Source organism: Rhipicephalus sanguineus, chromosome 1, assembly GCF_013339695.2.
Source record: "Rhipicephalus sanguineus isolate Rsan-2018 chromosome 1, BIME_Rsan_1.4, whole genome shotgun sequence".
NCBI classification, from domain to species: Eukaryota; Metazoa; Arthropoda; class Arachnida; order Ixodida; family Ixodidae; genus Rhipicephalus; species Rhipicephalus sanguineus.
Genome location: NC_051176.1, coordinates 317,160,937 through 317,181,010, shown reverse-complemented (window position 1 = coordinate 317,181,010; position 20,074 = coordinate 317,160,937). Strand labels below are relative to the sequence as shown.

Sequence of the window (20,074 nt, the reverse complement as noted above, 5' to 3'; positions counted from 1 at the left end):
TAAAAACGCTCCTTACGCTAGTTCCTCCACAGTTGAAACTTTTGAAATTATTATGGGTACCTGGCCATTGTGGATTAGAAATAAATGGCCGACACACTAGCGAGAGCGGCATTGAACGGTCCAATAATTTCGGTCCTTCCTGTAGTAGCCAGCATAACTGCGATTAGGTATAGGAAATTTTCCCTTCGAGCAGACGCCATAGAAGGGCAGACGCCCTTCGAGCAGACGCCATGGACAGAATTTAGACATTTGAAATTTCAATGGAAATCCAGTGGTGTCAAACTAGACAATTAGAAGTATTATTTAGATTACGATGCCGAGTCCCCCGTTGAATCTGTATGCACACAGGGCTGGTCTGGCGATATCTCCCCTCTGTCACTTTTGTTCAGAAATTGAATCAATAGAGCAATATTTTTTATCGTGTCGCCGCTATATATTACAAAGAAAAATATTTCTTGAAGCTCATTGTGCTAAGCTAGGGATAATTTTAACAATAGACGCTATTCTCACCTTCGGTGCTTCGGATTTGGGAGTCAGCCACAGGAATGTTTTTGATGCTGTAATTGCTTTCCTTCAGGAAACAAAACGAATGTGTTTTTAAGTCTGGGCTGAATGTAGAAATAATTATTGCACTAGTTCTTTTTATGTTTGCTTGTCTGTTGTGTTAACTTAGTAGTTTTATATCTTTATATCTACAATTCTTGGCCAATCCCCCAGTGTGGGTATGAGCCATGTGTAGAGGCACACCATCATCATCATCATCATAAACGTTGCCTCACAAGTGGTGGAGAGTGCTGTCCGATCCCTGAATCCTCTCTCGTTAACAGATCCTCTCCCGCTTGACCGCGAACACATCCCTGGAGCTCCGTTCGGGACGCCGCTTACACCCCCTGCGTTTGGTGATGTCGCAAGACGAGCAGCCCAGCTCGGCAGCAACCTCAATGCTTGCCCCTGCGGCCACCCCTTCTTGGATGGTCACCAGCCCTCAGAAGGACCCACCGATGTTCGCTGGGCTTCGTGGCGAGGACGTTGAAGACTGGCTGGAGGAGTATGACCGCGTGAGTGCCATCAACCACTGGGATGAGCCCGCGAAACTCACCCACGTTGCGTTTTACCTCACAGGCGTCACAAAGACATGGTTCTTCAACCATGCTACAGATTTCGCGAATGGACCTCTTTTACTATTCAACTACGCCAGATTTTGCCAACCCATCTGTGCGTTCGATATCGCGAAGAAGAGGCTTGCTGGGCGTGTTCAACACACGGGCGAGTCATACACATCTTACATCGAAGACGTGCTCGCCCTCTGCCGCCGCGTCGACACCTCCATGGCGGAGAATGACCATGTGCGCCACCTGCTGAAAGGTATTGGGACCGTCACTTTCAATGCGCTTGTAGTGCAGAACCCCACGACCGTAGCCGATATTGTCGCTACATGTCAGCGCCTCGACGAACTTCAGACCACACGCCTGCTACCTGACATGTCTGACCAGAGGCCAACCAACGACATCGAGCTGCGTGCATTGATCCGCTCGATTATCCGAGAGGAACTCCACGCACAAGCTCCGCCCTGCCACCTTGAGGTTCGTACGACGCTACCTGGTGCAAACCTACGCGACGTCGTGAGGGAGGAATTGGCTTCCATGACCGGCACGCAAGTTCCGAGCCCGCATCCCATGCCAACCGCGCATCCCATGCCAACTCCAACTTATGCCCAGATTGCTGCCATAACACCACAGCCCCAGCAGACACCACTACAGGCGCCTGGAGTGCACGGCTCGCTCAACTCTCTCACACCCCGAGCGCCGGTCCAGCCTTACAACACCTGGCGCACCCCTCGGCCGATTTGTTTCTATTGCGGCATCCGTGGCCATATTTCAAGATTTTGCCGACGCCGTCAGCAAGACGAAATACGAGGCTACGACGACTGTGAACGGGACGAATTTTACACCAATGGATCGCAATATCGTCGCCCATACCAGAACAGCCCACGTCGATCGCAGTCTCCGCAGAACTTCGGCGCAGTTGGCAGTTCCCGATTTCCGCCTCGTCACTCGCCTTCACCGCTGCGGCGCTCTTCTTCCCCACTTCGACCAGCTACCTTGACTCCTGATCACCGACTGGAAAACTAAATAGTGCAGCTTCGGGAGGGAAAGCTGCATATTTCGGACTGTATCAAACTCCTCCGGATCGCCCGTCAAATTATATTGTTGTATGTTGAAGGTATACGGACTGAGGCATTGGTGGACACAGGTGCATCGCTTTCCGTAATTAGTGCAGACTTCTGTTCCCGCTTGAAAAAAGTGAAGACGCCATACGATAGCCCTCCCCTTCGCTGTGCTGACGGAGTTCTTATTCGGCCCTCCAGTGTTTGTACAGTGCGCGCTTCCATTGATGGCATCCTTCATCATATTCAGTTTCTTGTGCTGCCCTCGTGTACTCACGCACTCATCTTGGGATGGGACTTCCTTTCTTCAGCGTCAGCTTTCATATCTTGTCGTCAGCGACTCATCCATATGACAGACACTGAGTTTCCATCCGATGTCGCTCGCTCCGCTTCCGTTTAGTCACAGCCTCTGACTGTTGTATTTCGCCGGGAGATGAGAATATTATTACACTGGCTTCTGGCACCGTCGTTAATGGTGACGTGTTCATTGCTCCATCTGGTCGCTGCATACCGACGGGGCTTACCATCGCGCCTGGCCTTGTGCGGTTTAACGATGGTAGAGCTTTGGTCGCCGCACTTAATCCAACTTCTTCGCCAGTGATGCTGCCCAGGCACTGCAGTGAGTTGTTTCGCCGACACCGAGCCTTTTTCTCTGGTTTCCCTTCGCGCAGAATCGCCACCTTTGTCTGCCTCAACTGATCATAAGGCTGCGACCGCTGCTTTAAATGCGACCATAAATCCCCATCTCACTGCTGAGCAAAAGAGAGACCTTTTAGACCTTCTTCAAAAGCATAGCGTTTCGTTTGACGTACACTCCAAGGTTCTGGGCCGCACTTCCGTCGCAGTGCATCGCACCGAGACCGATGGCAGCTCCATTGTGCGCCGCCGCCCATATCGCGTGTCTTCGGCGGAACGCAAAATCATCGAGGACAACGTCAACGACATGCTGAAACGCGACATCATCCGACCTTCATCCAGCTCTTGGTCATCTCCTGTGGTGTTGGTCCGGAAAAAGGACGGCTCTGTACGATTTTGTGTCGATTACAGAGCCCTTAACAATATCACCAGAAAAGACGTATATCCGTTACCAAGAATCGACGATGCCCTCGACTCCCTTCAAGGTGCAGAGTATTTCTCCAGTCTCGACCTCCGGTCCGGGTATTTGCAAATACCTATGCACGAAGCGGACAAGGACAAAACAGCTTTTGCAACTCCGGACGGCCTTTTTGAGTTCAACGTAATGCCCTTCGGATTATGCAACGCTCCTGCAACATTCGAGCGCATGATAGACACTGTTTTACGTGGCCTCAAGTGGAAAACCTGTTTGTTATCTAGACGATATCGTTATTTTTTCTTCCACTTTTTCGCAGCACCTTCAGCGTTTGGACGAAGTTTTAACATGCATTTCGAATGCTGGACTTCAGCTCAATACAAAGAAATGCCACTTCGCCAGCCGTACGCAGCGTTATGACAGCTTTCATCGCGACGTCACCTTCCATCCTGGTTATGAAGTACCACTTTGGACGCCTGTTCGTACTCCTGGATTGTGTGAGAAGTTTCAATCACACTTCCTTGGACCTTACGTTGTTCGTGAACAAACATCCCCGGTGAACTATCTGTCACCCCCCGTCGAGGTCTCTTCGGACCGTCGTTACCGTGCTTCTGAGATAGGTGCACGTATCGCGTCTCAAGCCATTCGTTCGGCGTACCTTTCCGCCTAAATCGCGGCCGGGCCGGCCGCTCGCGCGCGCGGGGAGATAAGTGTGAGCATTGTTTATGCCCTTCATGTTCTCATATGTACATACTTATCATCACCAACTGTGTTTGTGTTGTGGGGCTCATACTCGGGACAATAAAGAAGAGTCTTGAGAGTCCTAAACTTGCCTCACACATATATATATATATATATATATATATATATATATATATATATATTATATATATATATATATTTATTTATATTTATATATATATATCCGGCGGACTGAGTGAGCGACGCCAGCCCCCCCACTCGCAAGCGAGTTGGTACGCCACTGGACAGGGTTGCCGTTGGGTGGACTTGAAAAGGAGCCATAACTCAACTCAAAAGTAGTCGAAGTAGCCATGTAATTTGATATTATCGCTAAATTTGTAGCCAATTAGCACTGAAGTGGTATTATGAGTTGAGTCTTTAATATTGATCAATAAATAACACCATTTCGAATTAAGCAACACCATACAAATAAGAACACAAATTTTCCCCTATCTTGGCATTCGAGCCAGAGGTAAGTTGCAAATAAACGAACAAATTATAAGAAGTTCACTGCGCGCAGATATATTTTATGCAAAAAAAAACATCTTGCCAGATACAAAATAATACTAGAACAGTACAGCCAGCATGTCAGCATGAACATTAAACATTGAAACAGTTTTTTTTTTTTTGAAGCTGCAGACGAGTTTGATTAGTAGAGTTTACAGCGCGCAAGTCCAATGCAAGTCCACCTTCAGATACAGAAAGGTGTGAACACGCCAGCTTCACTTTGCTGCGGATCTCTATTTTCGTCAAGTTTACGCCAGTACACCCACTGTGCATCAGAATTACTCGTAGAAACTTGCGCGTAGTATCAGCACAGATGGCGGGCAGCAGGAGCATCGTGCCTGCCATCCGTTTGCTTACATGCACGCAACTAAGCCACTGCGTGTTTGCAGGGGCCCCAAACCCTGCGTAAGGGCATCTCGATGCGCACCAGCCTGCTGGTAGGTAAAAAAAGCTTAGAAACAACGACAAAAAAGCTTAGAAACAATGTATTTTATCTGAAGATAAGGAGAAAAATGCTACTTAATGCGCCAAATCAAAAGTTTAAAAGTAGCCAGCAAGTAGCCATGGAGCCCACCGGAAATTTTCGTTGTCAAACGGGGTTGAAAAGTAGCCAATTTGGCGCAATGTAGCCAGCAACGGCAACCCTTTTCGCAGAGCCATGCGCGGCGGCTCCTCGGAGCCTGTGCGTTCTCTATCCTTGACGCGGAAGACGCATTGACGCATTTCCTTTTCCGGTACCCGATCGCTATGACGATCAGGTGCATGTTCGGAACGGAAACGCTCTGTCTGGTTCGGATCTAGAGCGGCTCCGAATTGTTAGTATTAGTTTAGGGGGTTTTGCGCGCCACAACCACGATATGATTACCACGCCCTATAGTATGGGACTCCACACTAATTCCCTTCACCCGGGATTCTTTATTGTGCACCTTAATCTAAGTTTGCGGTTGTTATTGCATTTCACCCTCACCGATATGTGACCGTTGGGTCTGGGAATCGAACATACACCCTCACCGAACTTAGCAGCCCGGCATTCTACCTTTTAAGCGACCACAACTGGTTCCGAGTGAAGGCGTGGTGACGACAAGCCCATTATACTGTAAGGTCGTTCCAATTCTGGTAAAATCGCAAAAAAAATATCTTTGAAGATAGCATTAAAGACAGAAACAATGCAGGTTACATCGCTTTCGAAACAAGATGATGGCAGAACAGACCGCTTGGAATGTTCGCGGGCATGACTCCGGCTCATGAGGAAACCTATAGCTACGTTCTCGGACGTGCGTAATGTAAACATTGTTGTGTTTTCTATAGGTTTGGTATTTACGCACCGAAATGAAATAGAGAAATACAGTTTCTTTCCGCGAGGTGGCAACAAGACATGCATATGATTTCCGAATCTGCATTCTTAGTGGCTCCGGTCACTGTAGAACTGCCTTCAATGCTGTCCAGAGTTCGAACGCTTCCGATCTCTAACCCTTTTTGCCGCCTCATTGCATATTTGATTGTTCATGCAAATGTAAGAAAGACCATTGAAAGCTTTGACGGAAAGACTTGAAGAAGTACTATTGAGCGCATCCTCGTACGGTATTAACATAAACGAACCCACGAGTGCCTTTTTGAAAGAGGAAATGAGACGCACCACCGAAGTGTCGAACGTGTATAGACAGTGCAAATGAGATGCTTAAGGTCTATCCATATGATGATCGCAAGTTTGTCTGCGGCGAAGAAAAAGTTTCGATATTATGTGTAATCGAGTCCTGATTTCTTGTATGACACGCCGTCATTCAACTAAACGTTTGCTACACCCCAAGTTTCTTTAAATTCGCTTACCAGTTCCTTGCTTCACCACGTCACCCGTGGTGGCAGCTTAGTGGCAAAGGTGTGATGCTAATCTCGAGGAGGCTTGCTTGATTGCCGGCCACAACACCGCCGCACTCCGATGGGGGTGAAATATAAAAACTGCATACCTAGATTCAGATTCACGTTGAAGAATCCAAGGGGTTCGGGAGCCGTTTCCTTATCAAGTTGGTTTTATTTTGTTTACAGGTCAAATACGAGATAATTCTACCAAAACACGACTTTTATACGCGTTCCAATATGGGGACATTGGCAAGCGACAGTCAAGTAACATAAATGCGCCGTTAGTGCAGAGAGAGTTTCTGAATTGAGGACCCAAGGAACTTGCGCGCCGCCAGGGCGCATGCGCAGAACTCAAGCCAATCTTGGGTTCTTGCGCTCGCATTGTCCCAAGACCCAGAAATCGAAAACTAGCGTAGGTCCGCAAGGCACCTTGGGTCGTCAGCGAGATGACGCGGACGCAGCGCGGGCCACGACGCAGTATGGCCAGCGTCTCACATAATTTTAATTTCGCCACGTGGGGCGTCCCGTGCGTTTGACCCAACGCCGCCTACGTCAGACCCAGCTCTCAAACTCTGCTGCTCCTACGAATACAAGAGCAGCGTATCCAACGCAGCTTGGGGACCCATTGTCTTGGATCACCAATTCTAAAGCTCGCTAATATGCTATCTATTAGTCAATATATTAGCAGGAAAAGCGAAAAGAAAAACGACACAGCAAATCCAGGCAGGCAAGAATACGAACGCACACAACCAGGCACACACACACACACAAACACACACACAAACACATACACACACAAACACATACACACACAAACACGCAAACGCAACCACACACACAAACACACACACAAACACACACAAACACACACACAAACACGCATACACACACACACAAACACACACAAACACACAAACACACACACACACACAACACACGCACACACAAGCAAACAAACAAATGGGTACTCGGAGCTAATCGGGTCACTTGGCGCATTAATGAGCGAGTTTCCAACTGAACGGCCGTATGCATAATTGCTGGGAATCGGGTAGATTCGACGTAAGGACAACGAGGACACCGAACGAGAAAGAAAGCGAAAGGTGAATGGTGCAAGGACACCGTACACACTTCGTGCTCCACAATGCAATAAACGGAGTAAGACAGTCCGGAGAAGTTGGCGCGCGGTGTTCTAGCTAGTCCCTTTCTTCTTTTTTTTTTTGCACTATTTCGCTCAGTTTGGCCTTGCAGAAATCGCGATTACGCGCTCGGAGAGTTGCTCGGGTACGGGTAATTGCGCGCTTTTTCTGCGTGTAATAATAGGCTGCGTTTGCTCCAGCGAGTCACTAAAGGATGACAGAGACAAATGTGAACCGAAATACGAAGCGGCAGCAGCAACCTTTCCAACCACTTCTCTTTTTCTGCGAAGCTGCGTATGGCCAGGGCAATCCGTCTATGCGCTTGCGAAGACGCCGAGCGCACGTATTTAAAAAAATTCGGCAGATCCCACGCACTGTGGGAATCGAGGTAATGCGAAGCAGCCAGCAAAGAGCTGCATACATCGCCTTGTTTGTCTTTGAGCTAAATGAAATCATTCATGCCATGGCACCTAATAATAATATCTGGGGTTTAACGTCCCAAAACCACCATATGATTATGAGAGACGCCGTAGTGGAGGGCTCCGGAAGTTTTGACCACCTGGGGTTCTTTAACGTGCACCTAAATCTAAGTACACGGGCCTCAAACATTTTCGCCTCCACCGAAAATGCAGCCGCCGCGGCCGGGATTCGATCCCGCGACCTTCGGGTCAGCAGTCGAGTGCCATAACCACTAGACCACCGTGGCGGGGCTGCCATGGCACCTAGTCCACCATATACCGCACGTTTGCCATACACGCACGCATGCACAATCTAGTATACACCATGCCAATGAAACGCGAGCGAAATGGCCGCGAGTGCACCATGAGTTAGCATGTAAATCATGCCATACATGACATGCATATCATGGTTTTTCATGTTACCACCTGTCACTAATGTTCATCATACAGTCACATTGCGCAATACCAGTTTTGGTGCATATCGAGCTAGCAAAACGGCCGCGAATGCACCGTGAGCGTGGCATGCAAATCATTACATACATGATATGCGCATGTCGTGGTTTTAATTTTACCACCTGTTATTCATGCTCTTCATACAGTCACATCCCGCAATACCAATTTTGGTGCATATCAATCTAGCGAAACGGCCACGAGTGCGCCATGAGCATGGCATGTAAATCATGGCGTACATGTCATGCATGTCATGATTTTCATGTTAACACCTTTCATTTACGTTCGTCATACAGTCGCTTCGCGCAATACCAATTTTGGTGTATATCAAGTTACCGAAACGGCCGCGAATGCACCATGAGCGTGGCATGTAAATCATGACACACATGTCATGGATATCATGATTTTCTTGCTACCACCTGTTATTCATGTTCTTCATGCAGTCACATCGCACAATACCAATTTTGGTGTATATCAATCTAGCGAAACGACCGCGAGTGCGCCATGAGCGTGGCATGTAAATCATCTCGTACATGACATGCATGTCATGATTTTCATGTTACCACGTGTCAGTTATGTTCGTAATACAGAAATGTCTCGTCCATACCAGTTTTCGTATATATCCCTTCATTTAAACGGCCGCGAGCCCCCAAATACCATGTCATGTAAATCATGCTGCCGATGACATGCGCGTCATTATTTGCATGTTAGGACCTGTGATTATGTTCGTCATGAATTCTTGTCGCGCCGTACCAATTTTGGTGTATATGAAATTAACGGAACGGTCGCAAGAGCCTAAGGCCGTGGAATGTAAATCATGCTGTTCATGACATGCGTGTCATGATTTTCATGATATGACCTGTCATTTATATTCGTAATAAGGTCATGTTATGACACACCAATTTTGGTATACATCCGATTAACGAAACGGTCAGGAGAGCACAAAGTCGTAGGCGGCTAGATAGATAGATAGATAGATAGATAGATAGATAGATAGATAGATAGATAGATAGATAGATAGATAGATAGATAGATAGATAGATAGATAGATAGATAGATAGATAGATAGATACGCTCAAAGTCGCAGAAGTTCGCTAAGAAATGCTTCGCATTTAAAAATAAATTGGGCAAACCACACTACTCTCCACTGGTCCACTAAAAATGAAGATAGGGACAAGCTGGCAGCAAACACCAATTAATATCATGCGCAAAACACGAAGAGCACATGTCAAGCCAGACAAGACGACGCATGTCGCTGAAAGAAGATGGAGGAAAACTTTAAAGGAGCATATGCTACATCCATAGATGACTTTCTGGGCAGACAGTTCGGATTTAGTTGCGGGGTGCGTGATCGGCTACGGTTCGAAAGTCTGTGTCATCTCTGTGTTGTGTGCAAACAGCTTAGCTGGTCATCCATACAAGCAACGCGGAATGACTCCTCAATTGTTTTTTAGGGGCGAAGCTCCTTAAAGCGGCACCCGTTCGTCCCCGTCGTAGTGCGTAACCAGTCTTAACGCTAGTACCAGATCTTGACCTCCTAGGTGGTGCCGGTGGGAGATTTCTCCTGTGCGTTGTTGAACAATAAAAAATTCGCAGCGTGCGCGTTAACTAAAAGCCGAATTCTTCTGTCTCTCATTCCCCATTAGCAGCCATTGGCATGTTCCAGTAGGAAACGTTAGCAGAAGTGTAAGTGTTAGCTAAAAGCCGACATCTTCTGTCTCTCATTCCCATTAGCAGCCATTGTTTACCTCCAAGGTAGTGCCTGGTGAGATTTCTCCTGCGCGTGATTAAACAATAAAAATTTTGTTCAAAACGCCGTTGATTGATGAAATAAACCAACGAAAGACGCCAGATGGTTTCTAAAAGCAAAACGAAAAGACGCCAGATGTTTCTAAAGCAAAACGAAAAGACGCCAGCTGCTTAACGAAAGACGCCAGATGTTTTCTAAAGCAATGGTTTTCTAAACAATGAAAATTCACAGCGTACATGTAAAATTAAAGTGAGCTGCAAGTCATCATAACTCTCATCGAACCTTTAGTATAAACGCGCCCGATCTCACGTCGGTGATGATGTACTGGGCAGAATTCACGGAAGATTCACGGTTCACCGATGAACCTCCGCAGCTTCGCCCACTTATCATCATTCGCTCCGTGGATATGCTGTGATTTTTCTAAACGCATGGATCACGTAACTGAAAAAATCTAAGCGCATGAAATAGTACCGATCCTTCCCAGAATTTATATAAAGGTCTTTCACACACACACACACACACACACACACACACACACACACACACACACACACACACACACACACACACACACACACACACACACACACACACACACACACACACACACACACACACGCACGCACGCACGCACGCACGCACGCACGCACGCACACACACACACACACACACACACACACACACACACACACACACACACACACACAGGGTGTTTCAAGAAATGTGTCCGAAAATACTAAAAAATCAGGAAGATCCGAAATTTGTTCGACGCCATCACAATTACTCCTTTCGTCGCCGCAGGCATCTTAAGATAGCTAGACATCATTCGGGACACTAATTATGAAAGTTAGATTAATTAACTTTTTAATTAGCGGAGGTATGTGGTTAAGTCAAATGGGACACTTCAAGTCCTTCCTGCGAAGAACCAATTGCAGCTTTGAGGTTTCGAAAATGTGGCCTCTAGTAATAATTGAGAAGTAATGAAATTGGACCAAATGCAGCGGCAAAACCGAAACCGAAACGCGGAGCGCTCAACCGCCATATTCTTCTGAGACGTCCAGAATGAGTTAGCGTCGTTATATCGAGCATCAACCGACTTCGTTGTGCTGGTGTGCCGGCTGCGCTTGCTATTATAGCACGCATGGCGCACATACATTAAAGAACGCTGAAGAACTACACCTCTGTACTCGTTGTTTTGAACAGTGACGTCATTCTGGTCGTCTGCTTGTTGCGCTCATCGGTGCTTCGGTTTCGGTTTCGCCGTTGAAATTGGTTGAATTTCATTACGCTGCAATAATTAATACAGGTCGTTTTGTCTTAGTCTCAAAGCTGGGATGGGTTCTTTGCATAAAGAACTTCAATTCTCCCATGTGACATAACCGCCTAACTCCATTAATTAAAAAGTTATTTAATCTAACTTTCATAATTATAGTCGGGTACAACTTTAGAAAAAAGCGGCATTTGCACCTCAAAGGCGGATGCACACGCGCTTCCACCAATGGGCGCGCGCTCTAGACTGACGTCACGAGCCGGACGGCCGGTGACTCCGCTCAAGGAGAAGATGGCCGCCCGCGCTTCGAACTCGGCCGAGTCGCGTCAGCTGTGAGCATGCCTCGTCAGAGTGAATTCCTAAGCTGTTTTTGGTGGCCTGTCATGCCGGAAATATTATTGCGAGCTTACGATGCACCATTTGTACTGCGTGTGTTTGTTCTGAGCCATTATCCGGCGAAGGGAGACTGCACCGAGCATCGGTGACGCTGCGCTTCGCTTCGTCTGAAAAACGGGACGCGGCGGCGACACACCGCTGCAAGCAAACATAGTGTGTGTTCGTTCCATGGTGTTTTGTTTTGCTCCGAAGTGAAGTTATGACGAGGGAAGTTTGCCAAAGTGCGCTGTGTGGTGCCTACTGTGAGCGGTGGGTGTGCTCGTGTACCGTGTCGCTGTGTTTTCCGTCGGACGTGGTGAGCTGATCGAGCAGAAGCATTCTCAGGAGAAATAAGAAAAGTGTACGCGGATGGAACAAACCTACGAGTTCATCAACGGAATACATTTGTGGAAGCGACCTCCCACGCAAAAATTCGTTTCTGCCAGCTCAGCGCGAACGATTGTTAGCAGCAGTGTTATAAGATAGCCGAGGGTATGGCTGCGTTGTTCCTGTGTTGTGTAGCAACGTCGATTGATTGCTCTCCTAACACGCGCTGCTTGAGGGAATGTGGTTGAATTAGCAACGGTCAGATGTTTGTTCGCCCCAGAACCAAGTCGAACCAATTATGACCGTTAAACCGCTGCCTTCAAAAGGGAACTTGGCGTAAATTCGCGTCGTTCTGTGGTTCTCATTGCTCACCGCGCGCCAGCTGTAGAATGCCAGCTGTGACACAATCACGTATAAGGTGTGCTGCCAGAGCTCGCTATGCTTTCCCATGACAAAGCTATGAGCTGCTTTTCCATTCTCGTGATATGTTGCCACTAAAAATTCCTGTGACCGCTCAGGCAACGGTGCAAAAAACGAAAAAAAAATTTGACAACGTGGACATATATCAGCTTGTGAACCGACTCATGATACCTCTACGCACACCTGTCTGTAAATGTGTGCGTTTTTTCTGGCGTTTGTTTATATTTTTTATCTTCCCATTCCTTTATATTTGAGATTTTCTTAGTTCTCGCGCTTACGTTTGTGCGCATGTGTAAATATGTGCGTGCTTCTGTGCGTGCTTGTGTTCATTCCTTTTTCTGTCTTTTTATTTTATGTTACCGTTTGTTTTTGTAAATTGTCTTTCAGCTGCGTCTTTTTTTTTTCAGAATTTCCTAAACTCATAGTCATCTCATTCAAAGCACCAAGTCCTCTGAATAGCGCGACTGACCTCTTCGACTTCACTAAAGCCTTTCTCTCTCGTCCACCTTGTCTTCTCAGTCTGCCTATTTGCTTTGTTTTCTCCTATTTTTCTGTCCTTGCTTCTTGTGTTGTTGCCACAATGTGACTAACCAACTTGCAAAAAAAGATAGGTCTATCAGCTGTGACAACAAAGAAGCTTACAGAGCTACATTATCTTAAAAGAATCCCGTGGATTGCCCACTAATTTCACTTCTTACCCTTGTTCATGTGTTTATGCATCAGTGCATGCGGCAGCTCTTCAGAAGTGCACATGAAAGGGTGCCATATTGTGAAACGGCACCTTGCTATGTTGTTGCATTTTTCATGCTTCCAGTCTTCGTAAACAGGTTTCACTGCCCATCACATATGGTGGTACACATTTTCAATACGAATAACATTGTGCAGTGGGCTGTCATTTCCTGTCTGACGCTATCATCGTTATAAAGGCATTTTTCAGTGAATGGAGCACAGTAAAGTAGTGTACCGAGAGCTTTTGCAACTTTCACCATTTATTACTTCACCAATTTCATTGTCTGAATCTGACTGTCACTTTGCCTAGGGCTTGTTCGATGGCCAAAGTACCTCAGTAAAACATCTAACTTTACTCGGCATTTTTCAGTACCAAAAAAAAAGCAGAAAATGCTAGCAGAGTTATTCAGGGTTAATAATTGTGCTTGTGTTTGCATTACTTGTCCAGTCAGATAAACAAATTAAACAATGGCTACTACATTTATATGATTTGAAGTGCAGAATGCTAACAGTGCCTTTCAAGCGTACGCCCAATTACTGCAATTAAGTACCATGGGGCCCGTAAAGATCAACGGTGCCTGCCGAAATGAGTATTATGGACGTCACTAAGCAAATTATGTTTTATAATTGTTCTTATTTTCATTACTTGCCTCAGCCAGATAACCAAAATAAACAGTGCAACCACATGACTGTGCTTTGGCATGCGAGCTGCTAACAGTTGCTCTCAATTTGGAGTTGACTACTGCTATTTTACCAACAATGGCTATGACGTGACTGTGGTTTGTAGTGCAAGACTGCTAACGGTGTCTTTCAAGCGTGCCCTGACTATCGTTATTTGACCACTCGGCCCCTCAAGCTCGACGGTGGCTGCTGCCTCAATGATTACCTTGGGCCTTCTCACATTGGCATTATTCATCTCAACAGGCTGTCAACAACAATAGGAGCGGTACAACTACCTGGAAACGGGCAACAGGAGCACTCCACTGGGCTTGCATTGCTATTATGTGTTAAAGTGGCTTAATGAAATTAACAGTGACTGTGCTGTAGAGTAAACTGAGCGGACGGTGTGTTCCTGTTATTGCTTGGCTGCATTTATTGGCCTTTAGGGGCATGTAAAGCTTGTCGATGGCTCCAACATGACTGCCTCGGCAGACCTGAAGCTTACAATTGCTTCTCGCAGTGCTTGCATTGGCATTATTCATCTGAACAGGCTATAAAGAACACTAAGGGTGGCACAACTACCTGGAAATGGGCAACGGGCACGGCACTGGGCTTGCTTTGATATTATTTTTTGAAGTGGCTTAGTGAAATTAACAGTGACTGTGCTGTAGAGTAAACTGAGCGGACGGTGTGTTCCTGTTATTGCTTGGCTGCATTTATTGGCCTTTAGGGGCATGTAAAGCTTGTCGATGGCTCCAACATGACTGCCTCGGCAGACCTGAAGCTTACAATTGCTTCTCGCAGTGCTTGCATTGGCATTATTCATCTGAACAGGCTATAAAGAACACTAAGGGTGGCACAACTACCTGGAAATGGGCAACAGGGGCACGGCACTGGGCTTGCTTTGATATTATTTTTTGAAGCGGCTTAGTGAAATTAACAGTGACTATGCTATGGAGTAAACTGGGCCGACGGTGTGTCCCTGTTATTGCTTGGCTGCATTGATTGGCCTTTAGGGGCATGTAAAGCTTCTCGGTGGTTCCAACGTAGCCACTTTTGTTTTCGTTTCAACATACGCCCTGCCAACATTGGCAGTCAACTTCGCCTCGGCTGCTGCTACTTCACCATAGGGCGCCACAACATGGCAATGGCTGCACGAATGAGCAGTTTGGGCTTCACTAAAGTAATGATGTTTTATAATTGTTCCTTACTTGCATGAGCTAGATACCCAAACAATGAAACCACATTAATGTGCTGTGGCGTGCAAGCTGTTAACAGTGGTTGTCAATTTCGCGTTGACTGCAGCTATCTCATCAACGGGCCTGTCAAGCTGGACAGTGGCTGCCTGGATGAGGATCTTGGGCGCCACATGGTTTTTCAGGGTTAATAATTATGTTTGCATTTCGATTTGCCAGCATTTCAGCATGTTTCCATGCCAGTAGTTAAATTGAGCAAAATGTGTGCAGGACGTTGCTCTTTCAGAATTGAACTTCCATTAAAAGGAATACGCCATCAAATGAACTGCCTACTTATTTGAGGGGTCACGGGGTGGATGACTGAACACAACATCCCCACCGGCAACATTTAGGTAGCCCTGATAAGGGCTGTTATTTAATTAATAGGTAGCCGTTAAGCTTCCTCGAGGGGCTCAATGCCGGACAGCTCGCAGTCAGAGTCGCTTTCTTCAGTGTCATCTTCCCCCAGTTGGATGACGATGGGCTGGACATGGTCACTTCCAGACGTGTCAACTCGGAACTTAGCCTCCAGTTCCATCACATGCCGGATGTTCTTCCTCCAGTCTTCCGCCGTTACGTTCTTGATTTTTTCCCTCAAGATGTCTTCAACAGTGCACAGCTTAAAGTCTCGGTTGTCCGCAGCGATACCATTTTTCACCTTTGCCCACACGAGCTCAATGGGATTGAATTCGCAGTGGTACGGCGGGAGCCTGAGCACAACGCAACCGGCCCTTGCAGCTGCGTTGTCTATGATGTAGCTGAGAAAGCGTGGCTTCACAGATGCCACCAACTCAAGCAGCTGCCTCTTCACTAACGTCGCGCTGTAGGCGATGTCCTTGCTATTCAGCCACTCTTGTATGTTTTCCTTCTTCCAGGACGTCGTCGGCAATTTCTCTTCTCGCCGGGAGTGGTAAGGTGCATTGTCCAAAACAATGACACTACCAGCTGGCAACTTCTGCAGCACGTCGCCGAACCATCCCTCGAAGCGATTGCCGTCCATTTCTTCGTGGTAATCGCCTGTTTTTCGCCCTCGGAATACATCCAAGCAGCCGTCTACGAACCCATCTTCACTGCCGATGTGCGTGACGATCAGGCGCTGGCCTTTCCCAGAGGGTTGTTTCAGACCCGTTGAAAGGCCATTTGCGCGAGCGTACAGGCGTCCGCGCTTCTGCACCACGGTGTCTGTCCATACGATCAACTGAGTGTGTCCCGCCGTCACCCATGTCTCGTCCAGGAAGAAGATCTTTCGGCCTTCCGCCCGGTAGCGCTCCACGTCACGAAGGTAGCGATTCCGCCACTCGACGATGTCGTCGCGGTCGATAAGCAGCGAGTTGCGGCACCTCTTCTCGTACTTGAAGCCGATCTCGGCAAGCAGGCGCCGCACAGTACAGCGCTTCAGTGACGGGAGATCCATACGGTTCGAGAACTCGTTGGTTATCTTCTCGACCGTCGGTATCTCGTTGCGGCGAAAGAAATCGTGCACACATGACCTCAGCGCGCACAACGTGAAGCTGTCATATTTCGTGCTGCGTCTTCTCTTCTCCGCATTTCGTGGGCGCTTTCGCGAGGGCGTCGAGAGATTGCCGCCCGAAGAAGACGAAGCCTTGGCCTCTCTCCTCACCTTGAAGACTGTGCTTTCGCTGACACCGAGCATCTCGGCGACAAACTTGCTCGTGTCCTCCACGCTGCGTTCGGGCTCCCTGTTGCGCCAGTACGTGTAGCAGTGGAAGATCATGTTCCGTGAATCGCTGTTGAGGATGTGGCCGCTCTTGTTCTTGCCGACGCTCCTTGGTGGTGTGGACATCGAGGCAACACAAGGCTCGTTCGGCAACAAAGAATCGCTTTCCGATGTCACCTCGCTGGGCTCCATGGCGGAAAACTCGCGCTGAACGCCGTGCGAAATCTCGTGAGATCGCAGGTTTGCAAAAAGAAAAAAAAAACGTGAAAGAAAAAGAAAATAAGATGCATCACATTCTTGAAAATAAGTTTGTGAAAGCATAAAACTAAAAAAAGCAGAAATATTTTGCTATTTAAAACCAGGAGACAAGCATCCATGTATTTATTTAAAACGATGAACGAAGCTTTCTTTTACCTTTCCTGCCTCGGTCGTCTTCTCGCCCCAGGTTTGTAATGGTTTCGATAAGTGCATTGTGCCTTTAAGTATTTGTTAAACAGCAACTGATTAATTTTAGGCTCGGGAAACGAGTAGTAAATTATCCGTGTACATGTAAACGAGCGCAAAAACCATGCAGCGCTGCCCTTTCTACTTTTGTCCCTTGCAACGAATTTAGAGAGCAGACGACGCGCAGCGTTGTAGAAGGCACGGGGTTATTTTTCTCTCGCGATCCGGCATGTGCTGTTGCATTCCCATCACGACAGCTCTATCAAACCAGTCATCAAGGTACGAAAGTATTATACGTACCGGGAATTACGCGATTTAGAACCACAATTTTTTTAAAGCGGGACTATTTCTTTGCCGCGGAGGCAATCGGCTGCCGCGCTTCGGTCATATGGGCGGGGCCTCTCCTTTTTTCTAAAGTTGTACCCGACTATAGTGTCCCAAATGATGTCTTTAGCTATCTAAAGATGCCTGCGGCTACAAAAGAAGTAATTGTGAAGGCGTCGAACAAATATCACACCTTCCTGATTTTTGAGTATTTTCGGACACATTTTTTGAAACACCCTGCATATATATATATATATATATATATATATATATATATATATATATATATATATATATATATATATATATATATATATATATATATATATATATATATATATATATTGTAACGAAGACGAAGTACTCCGGCGCAGAAGCAGCAGCATCGAGGGTGCAGCAGAGCCTCGCGCTAGCGGACTGTGCTCGGTGCATTACGCGACCAACGATAAGCTCGAGCCCCAATAAATCTCCTTTATATTTGGTGGAGGTGCAGGGTAACTGGATCTTCGTTCTCGGAGGCTACCTTCTGCTATGCCGGACGCCAACCAGCAGACGCTTCCATCACCACCTGCCACCTGCCCTGGCAGTGTTCCGCAGCGTGAGCCTCCAATCTTCAGCGGAACAGACGACAACGACGTTGAAGATCGGCTCTCGACTTACGAAAGGGTGAGCGCTCTGAACAAATGGACCGACGCGGACAAGTTAACGCGCGTATCGTTCTACCTCGCGGGTGTTGCCAGTCTTTGGTTCAGGAACCACGAGGGAGATGTCCAAACGTGGCCGCAGTTCAAAACCTCCATCACGGCAGTATTCGACCGACCCGCCGTCCGAAAACTGCGAGCCGAGCAGCGTTTGCGCGCACGCGCACAAGACGCGGGTGAAACGTTCACCAGTTATATAGAAGACGTTGTCGACCTGTGCAGACGCGTGGACGCTGCCATGACGGAAAGTGAGAAAATCAAACACATCATGAAAGGAATTGATGATGACGCTTTCCAAATGCTCCTGGCGAAGAACCCGTCCACAGTTAATGACGTTATTAGCTTGTGCCAGAGCTATGATGAATTGTGGAAGCAGGGAGCTCTGACGAGACGACCTCCCGCACACGACCTGGCATCACTGTCCAGCCTGACCAACGGCCACGACCAGGCGTCGCTGATAGCCGAAATTAATGGTAAGGAGCTCTTGACCTTGTCGCAGGTTTCGCCACAATGCCCATTTACAACCATCATTCATCGCCGCTGTCATTGCTTTGTCACGAGTGCCTTGGCCACGTCGAGACGGTCAACACCACACGAATCATCTCCGTCCCCGATGAGGTGCCTTCGACGGCCGTCTGTGAACTGGGTGTCCTCTCCACGCCTGACCCAGCATCTGCAGACGTATTCCGACCGCTCATCGCCGAAGATTTGAAACCTGCGCAGCGATCAGAGCTCCTTACCATCCTCACACTACCGCCCTTCTTTCGACGTTGCCAAACATCGCTAGGTCGTGCCTTAGCAGTCGAACACCACATCGACACGGGTTCTCATCACCGCTGCGGCAACGTCCATATCGCGTGTCTGCTACAGAACGCCGTGTCATCGCCGACCAGGTGGACGCCATGCTCCGCCGAGGTGTCATTCGACCTTCCCAGAGCCCATGGGCGTCTCCGGTGGTACTTGTCACAAAGAAAGACGGTTCCATCCGCTTCTGTGTCGATTTCCGGCGATTGAACAAGATCACGCTGAAGGATGTCTATCCACTGCCGCGCATTGACGATGCTCTGGATTCTTTACAGGGTGCTGAGTTCTTTTCCTCGCTAGACTTGCGGTCAGGCTACTGGCAGGTGCTGATGGCGGAGGCCGATCGCCCCAAAACCGCTTTGTCACGCCAGACGGCTTGTATGAATTCACCGTCATGCCTTTCGGACTTTGCAACGCACCTGCTACGTTCGAAAGAATGATGGACAACGTTCTCCGTGGCCTTAAATGCAAGATCTGCCTATGCTACCTCGATGACATCGTGGTCTTCGCCCCTGACTTCGCAACACACTTGCGCCGCCTTCAGCACGTCCTTAGTTGCTTGACCAACGCGGGTTTGCAATTAAACCTTAAAAAATGCCGATTTGCCATGCGTCAACTGACCATTCTAGGCCACGTTGTGTCCAAGGACGGCATCCTCCCGGATCCCGAGAAATTGCGCGCTGTTACTGCGTTTCCTAAACCTACTAGCATCAAAGAACTTCGCAGTTTCATTGGCCTATGTTCTCATTTCCGGCGATTTCTTCGAAACTTTGCGTCAATTATATCGCCTCTCACACAACTCCTTGGCGACACTAAAGATCTTTCATCGTGGTCTCCTGCCTGCGACGAGGCTTTCGCCACCTTGCGACGGCTTCTCACGACGCCACCCATTCTTCGCCATTTTGACCCTCAAGCTCCAACTGAGGTCCATACCGACGCCAGCGGTGTAGGCCTGGGTGCTGTGCTTGCACAGCGTCAACCTGGCCACAC

General features: G+C 47.8%; 2 protein-coding genes across 2 annotated transcripts in view; one reads left to right on the top strand and one right to left on the bottom strand.

Annotated features, from left to right (window-relative positions):
* LOC119379464 (protein FAM184A) overlaps nucleotides 1-20,074 on the top strand; it is a 628,470-nt gene that overhangs the window by 553,270 nt on the left and 55,126 nt on the right. The gene's annotated exons all lie outside the window — the stretch shown is intronic.
* LOC125756930 (uncharacterized) lies at nucleotides 14,055-16,707 on the bottom strand. Its single transcript, XM_049411993.1, has 2 exons — nucleotides 14,863-16,707; nucleotides 14,055-14,575 (listed from the first exon to the last, which is right to left on the bottom strand). The coding sequence occupies exon 1, from the start codon at nucleotides 16,545-16,547 to the stop codon at nucleotides 15,528-15,530; it is 1,020 nt and encodes a 339-aa protein (XP_049267950.1). The 5' UTR covers nucleotides 16,548-16,707; the 3' UTR covers nucleotides 14,055-14,575; nucleotides 14,863-15,527.

Coding starts and splice junctions, on each gene's coding strand:
- LOC125756930 (XM_049411993.1), bottom strand. CDS start 16,547: ATGGATCTCCCGTCACTGAAGCGCTGTACTGTGCGGCGCCTGCTTGCC.